The 14,274-nt window shown below is 42.3% G+C and overlaps 1 protein-coding gene across 1 annotated transcript; it reads left to right on the forward strand.

The window, feature by feature from the left end:
- Positions 1-10,478: 10,478 nt before the first annotated feature.
- On the forward strand, positions 10,479-12,783 carry LOC121561505 (muscarinic acetylcholine receptor M4-like). The gene is given in 3 exon segments (XM_041874057.2): positions 10,479-10,521; positions 10,524-10,811; positions 10,814-12,783. Coding segments are annotated over 3 exon segments (1,407 nt in total). The 5' UTR covers positions 10,479-10,496; the 3' UTR covers positions 11,908-12,783.
- Positions 12,784-14,274: the final 1,491 nt, after the last annotated feature.

A 14,274-nucleotide genomic window follows, 5' to 3' on the forward strand; every position in this document is an offset into this window, starting at 1 on the left:
AGCTATGCCATCATTGTAGTATAATTAATATGTGATGTTTTAGCTTAAATGTGTAATCTGTTGATTCTTTGGATAGCAGATGTAACAGATATACCAGCCACCCATGCACCCATCTATCAACGCTGTGAGGAAGTGATGTAATAAATAAACAGACACAAACATCCTCATCATAATGTTAACAGAACTGCAGGAATGCAGTGATCGGCAGGTGGGGGCGAAGGACACTGTCTACCGGTGTCCTAGCTAGCTAGTGGTGTCACCCCCGCCTCCTGCCCGTGTCTTCTTCTTCTGTGGGGTTTATCTGCGGTTGGCATCCAACGTTATGATACATTACCGGCACCTACTGTAGTCTCCTGCCTGTGTACCTAGTTTAAGTCTGCAGGAACACCCCGAATTGCGGGCCGCAATCACACCCTTCTCGGCTCGGACAGAGACGGATAGCCTACACACAGACCGCACGAGAGAGGAATGTACACAGCACAATGACGAGAGGGATAGAGACAGTTCCTGGGGTAGCGCTACCCGATTGATAGTTGTAGTTATTGGTAATAAGCAGTCTTGAAAGTATGCTTTATGTACTTTGAAGAACAGTCAAATTATTTAGTGAGACAGCTCTGCATCATACTTAGACAGCTACTAGCTAGACAGCTAGCTACTAGCCTAGCTAAATAGGGTGACTCAAAGACTGTACATTATGGGGAGCACATAGATAACGTTAAATGGTTATCTGGCTGGCTGGCTGCTACTGCCTGAGCAGAGATGAGATTATGACTTTAAAGGAATGAAAATAATAAAGTCAATTAAGTAATATACACAACTGAAATATTTTATTATTTCATAGTAATTTCCTATTTTTCTGTTGATGTCTAACCAATGTGGACCTGACAGAGACAATGGAACATTTTGGCAATTGAATGTTCACTATTCTTGGCTTTGGAATTTTCATTAAAAGCTCTAAAATAATTGTAATGCCATTATTTCATAATGCATTTAATGTTGAAAAAAAATAATCGAGAAAGAAATCATAAACTGTGATTATTTTGTAATAACCGAACCAAAACCGAACCAACCTCAAAAAGCACTAATGGCTCAGCACTAGTTCCCTCCATGATACCGATTTATTTCAAGTCAATGGGTAGCAATTACTACACTATTCCATGGTATGTGATCATCTCTCTCTCTCCCCCTCTCTTCCTTTCCCTCTCTCATATGTATATGTTATCTTTGATTTCAGAGCAACAGTAGTACGAGGTTCATGGCCATTGCTATTTCATAGGAGGGCCTCATTATTCATAATGCTGCCGTGCTCCAGCGGCAGCTTTAATTCCATTAAACTTAATTGAAGAAAGCATGGCTCTTATTGTAATGTCAGCAGTTGCCTATCAGCGTTCCACAATACCTGTTTGAAGCCACATCCTCTATTTATAGCATCCTCTCTCATCGAAGCCACAGTAGCAACTAACATTATAACTAAGATCAGATTGAATTCACGCATTGTTGTTGCAAGTTGCCACAGTGGCTGTAACAAAGACAAATTCAGCTGCAGTCTGAGGGAGAACAGCCAGTCAAGATCATAACTAAAATATATGTATGTTGACAGGAAACAACCACCTTGTTATAGAAATTAGTTAGATTAGAGAGTTAATCATCACATATGCATGTCTTTAATTAGAATTAGAATTATGTATGTCAACATGACATACAGTGCATTCGGAAAGTATTCAGACCCCTTGACCTTTTCCACATTTTATTACATTACAGCCTTATTCTACACACAATACCCCATAATGACAAAGCAAAAACAGGTTTTTATAAATTTTTTGAAAAGAAAAAACCCCGGGAAATATCACATTTACATAAGTATTCAGACCCTTTACTCAGTCTTCTTGGGTATGACGCTACAAGCTTGGCACACCTGTATTTGGGGAGTTTCTCCCATTCTTCTCTGCAGATCCTCTCAAGCTCGTCAGGTTGGATTGGCAGCGTCGCTCCACAGCTATTTTCACGTCTCTCCAGAGATGTTCGACCAGGTTCAAGTCCGGGCTCTGGCTGGGCCACTCAAGGACATTCAGAGACTTGTCCCAAATCCACTCCTGCGTTGTCTTGGCTGTGTGCTTCGTGTCGTTGTCCTGTTGGAAGGTGAACCTTCACTCCAGTCTGAGGTCCTGAGCGCTCTGGAGCAGGTTTTCATCGAGGATCTCTCTGTACTTTGCTCCGTTCATCTTTCCCTCAATCCTGACTAGTCTGCTGCTGAAAAACATCCCCACAGCATGATGCTGCCACCACTATGCTTCACCGTAGGGATGGTGCCAGGTTTCCTCCAGATGTGATTGGCATTCAGGCCAAAGAGTTCAATCTTGGTTTCATCAGACCAGAGAATCTTGTTCCACATGGTCTGAGAGTCCTTTAGGTGCCTTTTGGCAAACTCCAAGCGGGCTGTCATGTGCCTTTTACTGAGGAATGGCTTCCGTCTGGCCACTCTACCATAAAGGCCTGATTGGTGGAGTGCTGCAGAGATGGTTGTCCTTCTGGAAGGTTCTCCTATCTCCACAGAGGAACTCTGGAACTCTGTCAGAGTGACCATCGGGTTCTTGGTCACCTCCCTGACCAAGGCCCTTCTGCCCCATTTGGCTGGGTGGCCAGCTCTAGGAAGAGTCTTGGTGGTTCCAAATTTCTTCCATTTAAGAATGATGGAGGCCACTGTGTTCTTGGGGACCTTCAATGCTGCAGAATTTTTTTGGTACCCTTTCTCAGATCTGTGCCTCGGCACAATCCTGTCTCGGAGCTCTACGGACAATTCCTTCAACCTCATGGCTTGGTTTTTGCTCTGGCATGCACTGCCAACTGTGCGACCATATATAGACGGGTGTGTGCCTTTACAAATCATGTCCAATCAATTCAATTTACCACAGGTTCAAGTTGAGGAAACATCTCAAGGAAGATCGATGGAAACAGGATGCACCTGAGCTCAATTTCGAGTCTCATAGCAAAGGATCTGAATACTTACGTAAATGAGGTATTTTTTGTAATACATTTTCTAAAATTTCTAAAAACCTGTTTTCACTTAGTCGTTAGACAGTATTGTGTGTAGATTGAGGATTTGTATTTATTTCATCCATTTTAGAATAAGGCTGTAAAAGGTCAAGGGGTCTGAATACTTTCCGAATGCACTGTATAGACATGACATACAGACTTTACCTCCCTCTTTCTCCCCGTCTGTCTCTCCCTATTTTATTGTCTCTCTCTCTCTCTCTCTCTCTCTCTCTCTCTCTCTCTCTCTCTCTCTCTCTCTCTCTCCTCTCTCTCTCTCTCTCTCTCTCTCTCTATCTCTCTCTCTCTCTCTCTCTCTCTCTCTCTCTTCACTAAATCAGCCTTTAACCATACCATCAGAAGTTTCCCATTATTCTTAAATATAAGTTTATTTGGTAATGAATACAGTAACTATGTTTGACAAGGCCAGCACATTCCTGACGGCCCAGCAGAGCAGTGCCAGTGGCAGGGATGTTTCTCTGCAGGTAGTTACATGGCATAGCATGGAAGCCTGGATAATGAGGATAAAGGGACTCAAAGGTAGAGCATGTACCATATCAATAAGCTTACAGCACAGAAGAGGATCCCTACAGCATGCAGAGGGGTTAAGGTTAGGGTTAGGGTTAGGGTTCACTGAGCCATGCACCCTATATTTAGCATTATTATTAGACCCTCCTGATGTTTAGAGCTCAGAGTGTGTTCCCATCAAGATTTAGCCTTACAGCATGGGTGTCAAACTCATTTGCCCCACTGGCCGCTTCCGCACTGAAAATTTATTATAATTCATCTCCGTGAAAATTTGCAAAAAAAAATCCTCTAGCCATCGCTTTTGGAATTTCCGATGCTCCTTGACTCTCTAGTTTTCGTTTCGATGACTGTTAGTAAGCTGGACAGAGTGAAGAGATTATAAATGTAGGTCCATTATCATTTCTACACTGTTTTGATTTGGTTTTAGTCATTTAAATGTCGATTGAGATCGTTTTGCCCATAATTTTTAAAAATATTTATCTTATAAATGTTTTTAACTCAAAGCACCCACAGGCCGGTTTCCTTTACAGGGATTGAGAGGCTGTCCCTGTTGTGCAGTCTCAATAGTTCAGAAGACCAACGCAAGAGAGTGTGATTCCTGCAGATACTGTTTGTTAGCATTACCTTAATTGCTGTAGATGTGGAGACTGACAATGTGTTGTTGCTACAACTGATTCTTAAGTAGGCTTACAGAAGAATAGCTTGATTAACCTATGCTTGAAATGCATAACAGTCCAGTGCATATTCTGTGTATTCTGCGTATTAGTGAAGTTTATTTACGTTGTTGATTTTCTGCATGTGAGGGCCTTAGTCCCTTAGTTTAGTCTTAACGTAGGCCTTAGTTTAGTCTGTGTGTTGAACCTTGTGTTTATTAGTTTAAGAGATGATACTGCATACAAGGATTAATATTCTACTCTCAAATCCTTCATAAAAAGGAAAGTGGCTCAGAAGATGGAGTAATCCTATTTTTCTAAATAGTTACTACAGTCCTAAACTAAACTCCTGATTAATGAATGGAAGTATTTGTCAGCAGCATCTGCTGTTTGTGGCATCCTGCTGTTCAGCTTTGGCAAGTTACGTAGAGAAATAACTCTCTGTGGCTCTGGAACTGCAACAGTCTGGATAACTAAGGTATAGGCCTACAGCTTTCTCTTGGGAAATACTTACTTACACAACATGGCCAAAAGTATGTGGACAAGCGTTCAAATTAGTGGATTCAGCAATTTTATGTATAAAATTGAGCACACAGCCATTCAATCTCCATAGAAAAACATTGGCAGTAGAATGGCCCGTACTGAAGAGCTCAGTGACATTCAACGTGGCACCATCTTAGGATGCCACCTTTCCAACAAGTCAGTTCGTCAAATGTCTGCCCTGCTAGAGCTGCCCCGGTCAACTGTTAAGTGCTGTTATTGTGAAGTTGAAACATCTAGGAGCAACAACGGCTCAGCCGCGAAGTGGTAAGCCACACAAGCTCACAGAACGGGACCGCCGAGTGCTGAAGCACAAAGCACGTAAAAATCGTCTGTCCTCAGTTGCAACACTCACTACCGAGTTCCAAACTGCCTCTGGAAGCAACTGTTCATCAGGAGCTTCATGAAATGGGTTTCCATGGCTGGGCAGCCGCACACAAGCCTAAGATTACAATGTGCAATACCAAGTGTTGGCTGGAGTGGTGTAAAGCTCGCCGCTATTGGACTCTGGAGCAGTGGAAACGCGTTTTCTGGAGTGATGAATCACGCTTCACCATCTGGCAGTCCGACTGACTATTCTGGGTTTGGCGGAGAACGCTACCTGCCCGAATGCAACTGTAAAGTTTGGTGGAGAAGGAATAATGGTCTGGGGCTGTTTTTCATGGTTTGGGCTAGGCCCTTTAGTTCCAGTGAAGGGAAATTTTAATGATACATCACTAGCACATTAGAGGCTGCTTCTGCCTATTGAAATCACTGGCCACTTTAAGAAATGGAACACTAGTCACTTTAATAATGTTTACATATCTTGCACTACTCATCTCATATGTATATACTGTATTCTGTTCTATAATATTCTACTGTGTCTCAGTCCATTCCGCTCTGTCATTGCTTGTCCATATATGTATATATTCTTAAATTCCATTCCTTACTAGATTTGTGTGTATTGGGTATATATTGTGAAATTGTTAGATATTACTTGTTAGATATTACTGCACTGTCAGAGCTAGAAGCACAAGCATTTCGCTACACCTGCAATAACATCTGCTAAACACGTGTATGTGACAAATAAAATTTGATTTGATTTACAATGACATTCTAGACGATTCTGTGCTTCTAACTTTGTGGCAACAGTTTGGGGAAGGCCTTTCCTTTTTCAGCATGACAATGCCCCCTGTCCACAAAGCGAGGTCCATACAGAAATGGTTTGTCAAGATTGGTGTGGAAGAACTTGACCGGCTTGCGAGCCCTGACCTCAACCCCATCGAATACCTTTGGGATAAATTGGAACGCCGACTGCGAGCCAGGCCTAATCACCCAACATCAGTGCCCGACCTCACTAATGCTCTTGTGGCTGAATGGAAGCAAGTCCCCGCAGCAATGTTCCAACAGTGGAAAACTAGTGGAAAGCCTTCCCAGAAAAGTGGAGGATGTTATAGCAGCAAAGGGGGGACCAACTCCATTTTAATGCCCATGATTTTGGAATGAGATGTTCGATGAGCAGGTGTCCACATACTTTTGGCCATGTGTACAATAGTGCAACAGTGAAATATATATTCTTGGATAATACTACTTATTTTACTAATAAGAATATGACTACACTGTTGATGCTTATTTTTCTTACTTAAAAGCCATGTCACAGGCACAAACAACTCATGACATATTGAATCCCATGAGATATAATTGATCCTATGGTATATAGCATCAGACCTATGATAGCATTTCATAGTATATCATATTGTATGTTCACAGATATTTCATAATGCACAGTGCCTTATACTCGAGGATCACATGTCTTTACTACTTACGGGTTCATAAATCTATACCACCATCTATACTTTAAGATGGGGTGAGTAAGATGAGTACCTTAGTACCTTAGAGTATCACAGTCACAAGTGACAAAGTATAAGTTCTTAAAATAGGCCCTGCTCAGATTCAAGGCTGTTTGCTGGACTACATAGTGACCCGCTGTCTTTAAAGGAGAAATCTCCTTGATATTGGATGAACAGGAACTGGATCAAACTTACTTAGAAACTGATATAGAATCACTGAGATAAATGACCTGTCATGTATATGTACCTGTATTTGATAAAATATTGCATTTTACCTGTAGCATCAAAGACCAAAAAGCCTAATCACAGTATCTGGCCTGTGACGGCTGTTTTAGACATTTTGGCATTAAGGGCTTTCAAGTGGAGTGCATCTGCTTTTCTCTTGCTAGACATGAGCATATCACAGTCATGCCAAAATGAATGACATTGCTAGAGCCAGGGACAGTAATTGGGAGATTTTACACTGTAAGAAAATCACCTATCTACTGTATATTTAACTATTTCTCTCTAATTGCATAATTCCTTGGCAGGGACTGAAATACATTAAAGTTGTCTGTTTAATTATGAATACTCCCCTGAAACCCTTACATGCCTACACCATTTTACACCCGAACAGTAGAACCTCGATCAGTGGGCTCAATGTGGGCTCAGTTATTCACATCTGAAAAAAGCCAAGTCACTGTTCTTTAAAGCCAAGTCACTGTTCTCCTTAAACTGGGTGGCTATGAGTGATGTAGTCTATATTAGCTCCCCACTCAACAGAGGTACATTTTTACATCATTCAAATCCTTTATTTGAGGAATCCCTCACAGACAGACTTTTGGGACCATGTTGTCAAGAGGTTCACATTTCCAGAGCTTAAAGTCAGATAAAAACACAAACCTCACACAAGTGTGTTCAGCCAAGATACCAGTGTTGGAGAAGCTACTCTAAAATAGTTTATTAGGTACACCCATCTAGTTCCGGGTCGGACCCCCCTTTGCCTCCAGAACAGCCTGAATTCTTCCCCACACCATTACACCACCAGCCTGTACCGTTGACACCAGGCAGGATGGGGCCATGGAGTCATGCTGCTTACACCAAATCCTGACTCATCAGCAGGACTCAACAGGAACCGGGATTCGTCGGACCAGGCAATGTCTTTCCACACCTAAATTGTCCAGTGTTGATGATCACATGCCCATTGGAGCCACTTCTTCTTGTTTTTAGCTGATAGGAGTGGAACCCAGTGTGGTCATCTGCAGCAATAGCCCATCGGTGACAAGGACCGACGAGTTGTGCGTTCTGAGATGCTGTTCTGCACACCACTGTTGTACTGCGCCGTTATTTGCCTGTTTGTGGCTCGCCTGTTAGCTTGCATGATTCTTGCCATTCTCCTTCGACCTATCTCATCAACGAGTTGTTTTTGCCCACAGAACTGCTGCTGACTGGATGTTTTTTGTTTGTTGCACCGTTCTCGGTAAACCCTAGACACTGTTGTGTGCAAAAAGCCCAGGAGGCCCGCCATTTCTGAGATACTGGAATTGGCGCACCTGGCACCGACAATCATACCACGCTCAAAGTCGCTTAAGTAACTTGTTTTGCCCATTCTAACATTAAATCGAACAGGAACTGAATGCCTTGATGCCTGTCTGCCTGCTTTATATAGCAAGCCATGGCCACGTGACTCACTGTCTGTAGGAGCGAACAATTTGTATGTGTACCTAATAAACTGGCCACTGAGTGTAGTTTACCAAGCTACCAATTACTTCTCGCTAGAAAAAGTTAAGCTTCAAGTGAGAACTACACAGGTCTGATGCCGAAAAAGAAAGGACATTCTTGCCTTCTTCAACCCTATTTTCTTTTCATTTAGCAAAAAAGTTGTGTGTAGTTCCAGTAGTTAGTAACACCGCTACATGGCAAAAAGTCATTAACTACTGGAATCACAACTTAGATTTGAAATGAGTTCAGCTACCTCCAAGCTACTGCATATTGTAGTTAAATTACTAGTTTAACTATAGTACATTAAGTTAACTACTCCCGAACTAAGAGCAATTTTAATGTTAGCAGCCAGCATCTCTGTCTTGCTGGCATCAAAAAGAATGGGTTATTCCGTCACCGGAATATGGATTTTTAGACTGGTTTGATCTCCTCTGAGTTATTTTTAACTTCAAAGTTGGCTGAACAGTGAAAAAGAACAAACCTACGATATGACCGTAGGTGGTTTTATTTGATTCCTGCCTCTCAGTTATGGAGAACTTAACAGGTTATGGACCGAATCCCCTCGTTCTCTGTTCCACCTTCTGGAGGTCAGAGCAGTATACAACAACAGAAGACTGAGAGCATTAAAAGCAACATGTCACATCCTATATTCTGACTGAAAGACAGGGGCTATGTCTTTGATCATTATTGAAAAGATCTCCTGTGTCCCCTAGCAAAACACTGCTTTGCCATCAGAGGGCAGCCTTTCAATGGAATCACACAATCACACCATCAAGCTATGCTAAAGACATGCTGACGTTCACACGTTGCAGAAACACCTAGCTAGTGTTTTGTATAAATTGATATCCTTATTGAATGGGGTTTGTTTGTTGTTCTAATGCCCTGCCTTGCATTTCTACTGTTGTTTTGTTTTTGTATTATTTGATCATGTTTTATACAGTTGGGTTTCCAAACTACAACACTACAAACAGAATACTGAACTATACTGCTTTAGTAGTGCCTAGCCCTAGACAGAGCAGAGACAGACTCAGCTACACTTTCAACAGTATTTCCTCCTCAAGCTAGTATTGTATAGTGGAAGTGTCTTTTGTCAGGACGTACCTCTGCAACTTTTCTGTTTGCATTACAAAGCTTTACAGTTGGCTGACAACTGAGAATTTCCGCTGAGTGTCGGGTGCTGTGCCGATGATGACGAAACTTAGGGAAATGCCTTTTATATTCTCAATATTTAATGTGGGGGATCCATTCCTGACACAGATAGTTATCCTTGATAGAAAAAATCGGATTACTATTCAATGCTAATGGTAGGCTAATTATGCATAATTTGAGCTCAGAGTCACATATTCTTACACATCAATGTCACATCGCAGGCTCGGCTTGGGTATTTCTATCCGATGTTTTTCATTAGTATGCGAGGGGAAAATACCTTAAAATGCATCTAATCTCAACTGTTTTAGAGAGGCTTAAATAATTAACCTTTGGGGCAATCTAAATAACCAGAAAGAGATGTTGACGTTTAGTGCTGTGTTTAATTTAATTATCTGTGATGTCTTAATTGAATGAACAGACAGCTGCACAGAGCATGCTGTAGAATACATCACTGAGCAGCAATACAACATGAACCCAACCCTCCTCACCCAAGGCCATTCACCAGGCATGCTGTCCAGGCCCATGTTCATGTCATAAACCTTTTGTCTGCTAATTTGTTCATCGGAGCTAGGTAAACTGAAGGATCTGTAAAATATCTCAGGCATGCATATTCACTAGCTCAGGTTGTCAACGGCTTAAACATTTACTACGATATATAATTTTGAATGCAAATACTAATTTGCATATGCACATGCCCATAAAACCAGAACACATAACCGAGGATGAACACCCAACCAAGCTATTCTTCGCTTGGAAGTAAAAACATATAGTATTATGTGCTTTATGTCTTCAGACTTTCATACTGTATATTACATTTCAAGAATGAAATGTCTTGGCGAAGACCATTTAGCCGAGGGCAAGATGTTACATAACAGTAGATATGTTGGGAGGTTTGTGCTAAGCATCCAGAATTAACATATTGTTATCATTGTGCTTCCTTTTCAGGCTCCTTGAGCAACATTTCCAGTGATGTCTTCTCAGCCAACCTCAGCTGTAATGATTCTGGCACCAATGAGACCTGTGTGGCGGGGGAGGAGGGGTGGGAAGCCCCTACAAAGCCGTGGAGATGGTCTTCATCGCCCTGGTTACAGGCTCCTTAGTTTTGTCACTGTCACAGGCAACATCCTGGTGATGCTCTCCATTAAAGTCAATCGGCACCTCCAGACTGTCAACAACTATTTCCTGTTTAGCCTGGCGTGTGCTGACCTTATCATTGGTGCGTTCTCCATGAACCTCTACACTGTCTACATCATCGTGGGCTATTGGCCCCTGGGACCTGTAGCGTGTGACTTGTGGCTGGCCCTGGATTACGTGGTGAGCAATGCTTCTGTCATGAACCTTCTTATTATTAGCTTTGACCGCTACTTCTGTGTCACCAAGCCCTGAGCTATCCAGCCAGAAGGACCACCAAAATGGCTGGGCTGATGATTGCAGGTGCCTGGATTCTCTCCTTCATTCTTTGGGCCCCTGCTATCCTGTTTTGGCAGTTTATTGTTGGAGAGCGCACGGTTCCACCAGGAGAGTGCTACATCCAGTTTCTCTCCAACCCTGCAGTCACTTTCGGCACAGCCATCGCTGCCTTCTACCTGCCTGTGGTCATCATGATGGTGCTCTATATCCACATCTCTCTGGCCAGCCGCAGCCGTGTGTCCAAGCAGAAGCCTGAGGCTGAGAAAAAGAAGAAAGGCCTCAAGATACCTAACCCACTCAAGAGCCACATCCTTAACAGACAGAATAACAACAACCAGTCCCCCAAGCCCAGTCTGGAGTCCTGCAACACTGGTGAAGCTGTGAAGAATGGCAACATTGATGAGTCTGTTGTTTCCACCAAGGCTAACGCTAGTGTCAATCCAGAAGAGAAAGAAAGTTCCAATGACTCAAGCACAGCCAGCATTGCCCCCAAAAACGCTAAGGAGAGGGCCAACAGTGAAGCCATTTCCGAAGGGGGCCTTGGCGTTGCTCCTGCACCTGCTCCTGCTCCTGCACCTGAACCTGCACCTGCAGCGGCAACCGTCAAACTCAACCCTGCCTCCAAATGGTCCAAGATTAAGATTGTAACCAAGCAGGCTGGTGACGAGTGCATCACTGCCATCGAGATTCAGCCACCCATCCAGGGGGGTGAGAGCCGCTCTATCCCAGTCAACCGTCCCCGGAAGGTGGCGCGCAAGTTTGCCAGTATTGCCCGCAGCCAGGTGAAGAGAAAGCGCCAAATGGCAGCCAGGGAGAAGAAGGTGACCAAAACCATCTTCGCCATCCTACTTGCCTTCATCCTCACATGGACCCCGTACAATGTCATGGTGCTCATCAGCACCTTCTGCCACTCCTGTGTCCCGGACACTGTGTGGGCCATCGGCTACTGGCTGTGCTACGTCAACAGCACCATCAACCCAGCCTGCTACGCCCTCTGCAACGCCACCTTCAAGAAGACCTTCAAGAACCTCCTCATGTGCCAGTATAAGAATATTGGAACAAGATGAGCTGGAGCATACAGTAAATAGGGCTGGTGAGGGTTAATATTACTAAGACATCTGGAGGCCTGAGTGGTTACAGTAGGAGGGGAGGAGGGAGCCTCCTCAGTCATGTTTATGAACTTATGTCACACTCAATGCTCCTCTGAGATGTCTTAGCCACAGAAGATAGTAACATCATAGCTATTTCCAAATGATACAGTATGAGTATGATTGCCAATGTGAGGATGGGGCAAATGAAGAATCTGAGATCAGCCAAAGTTATGGAGTCTAAACATGTCTAAGTTGTCTTCATTGCCTCTTGGACCCTTACTGTGAAGACCAATAAGGACTAATTCGTATCCACTGAAATGTGGTAACAATCTTCAAAAAGCCCAGCTGAACGTCTGTAGACTAAGGCCAGGCCAAGACTTCAGTCATCCCTCTCCAAGATACCACCACCGAAATCAGAGACAGTGAGGAGAGTGTTACATAATGTCTGGGTGTACGGCAAAAGACACATTAAAAAGGAGCTTGGAAATCTTCCTTTATACAACAGTATAAAATGAAACAAGCATGAAATGTCTAATTAAACAATCTATTTCCTCCTCTCCCACCTCCTTATTATTGAGAGTTATTAACTCCTCACAGAAATGGAGGCACTCCCTCACATCAGTGAATCATTATCATAATGTGATATGGAGAGCAATGTGGTCATAACATGATATGGAGAGCAAAGATGATATGGATCTAACCTCAAGGCTAGTTGCACGTACGTCCAAGTACTGCAACATACTGCTGGTGACTTGAAAGTACAGTATGCATTTCCATTCACCTCCCACTGACCAAAATATTGATGTATCTGTTTTGCGCAAAGGTGATCTTCAAAGCTGACAAACTGTTGATGGCAGTACAAGGCCACGGCATAAGTTAACAACCAGTGTTTGGCTCCAAACAATTAATGTATCTTGTTACGTTATAAGGAGAAACACCCACAGGCAACGGTAAAGCTTTAATTCTTTGCCAGCTTCACAATTATGAAAGTGTTTTTAAATTTAGTCTTCACTGCGAATGGAACTACCGGTACAAAAAACAAACACTTGTTTATAGGGGATACTTATCTCGAGAGTATTAAACATATTTTCTATTTTATCTCCTGCCTAATTATGAATGTGTAAATAGAAGGCCATTGTATGCTCTAAAAAGTGCAGTTTCTCTCATGCATTTAATATCTGAATGTTTGTACCTCTCTTGTATTATGTTTGTGATTTACACATAATTTTACAAATTGAATATAATATATATATATATATATATATATAACTGTATGTATATGCAAGAGATATCAAGAGTGTATTTCTAAATTGATATAGAGAGTGTATTTCAAAAAAATGTAAGCAGTTGTTTTTTGTTTTGAATGCCATTGGTGACTAAATCGCTTATATTTGTAACTTTGCCACTATTCTCCATGTTGGATTACAATGTGTGAAGTCCAATTTGTACCTCCCCAGCCTATATCCATATTCATGAGGTCACACCAATGATTAGGTGGGTTATATTACTAGCTTATCTAAATGGTTCAATGGATTTTCAAAGAATGACCTTCTGACAAAGAACTAAATGCATCAAAATAGGGATTAGTGGGAAAATAACTGATATTGTGTATGACCTGGTAATGTAGAATGACCAGCTATGGATGTGCATCCATATAAAACTGATTTTGAAATGATCATGGGGTGATTACTGTCGTGGTAAAGCTCATTAATATAACATTGGCATGACAGGCTGAGTGCGACCCAAAAAAGGGGTGAAAGGGAGAGAGTGTAAAACATGACCAGTTTCCTGTAGTATGGCCCTCCCCTAAAACAACTATCCAGAGACAGTGTACAGAGGATTGTATCATTTTCTAATGCTTAATAAAGATATTGTACCATTGGAATAGTATTTGAAATGATTTTACATGTACAGTATGCTTTTGATTTAATATATAGTATTAATGGAATATATTTTGCATGCTACGATTATTACCAGTCAGACTATGGAATATAGAGTTAACATTGACAGGTAGTGATATCTGTATGAGACAATGGGAGGAGCGCTGGGGCCGGTGACCGAGCAGTGACACAGTATGAGCTCATGGCTGTGCTGAGAGCCCAGGGGAGCACCAGATCCAGCAGGAGACCCTCAGAGCCAAAACAGATCAGCACAAATTATGGCACCATGACTTCAGGTCATGCACTCAGCAAGGCCCTGTGGGCTTTATAACAAATCTACTAGTTTGCCCGGTTTTAAGGGTCATTTGGTTTACTCATTCAACCATGCCTCTTTTTAGCAATAATGATGAGACATCGCCTGACATTTGACATCATTATCTCTCAACTAGTGCCATACATTTTA

Source organism: Coregonus clupeaformis, unplaced genomic scaffold (genome assembly GCF_020615455.1).
Source record: "Coregonus clupeaformis isolate EN_2021a unplaced genomic scaffold, ASM2061545v1 scaf1589, whole genome shotgun sequence".
NCBI lineage: Eukaryota > Metazoa > Chordata > Actinopteri > Salmoniformes > Salmonidae > Coregonus > Coregonus clupeaformis.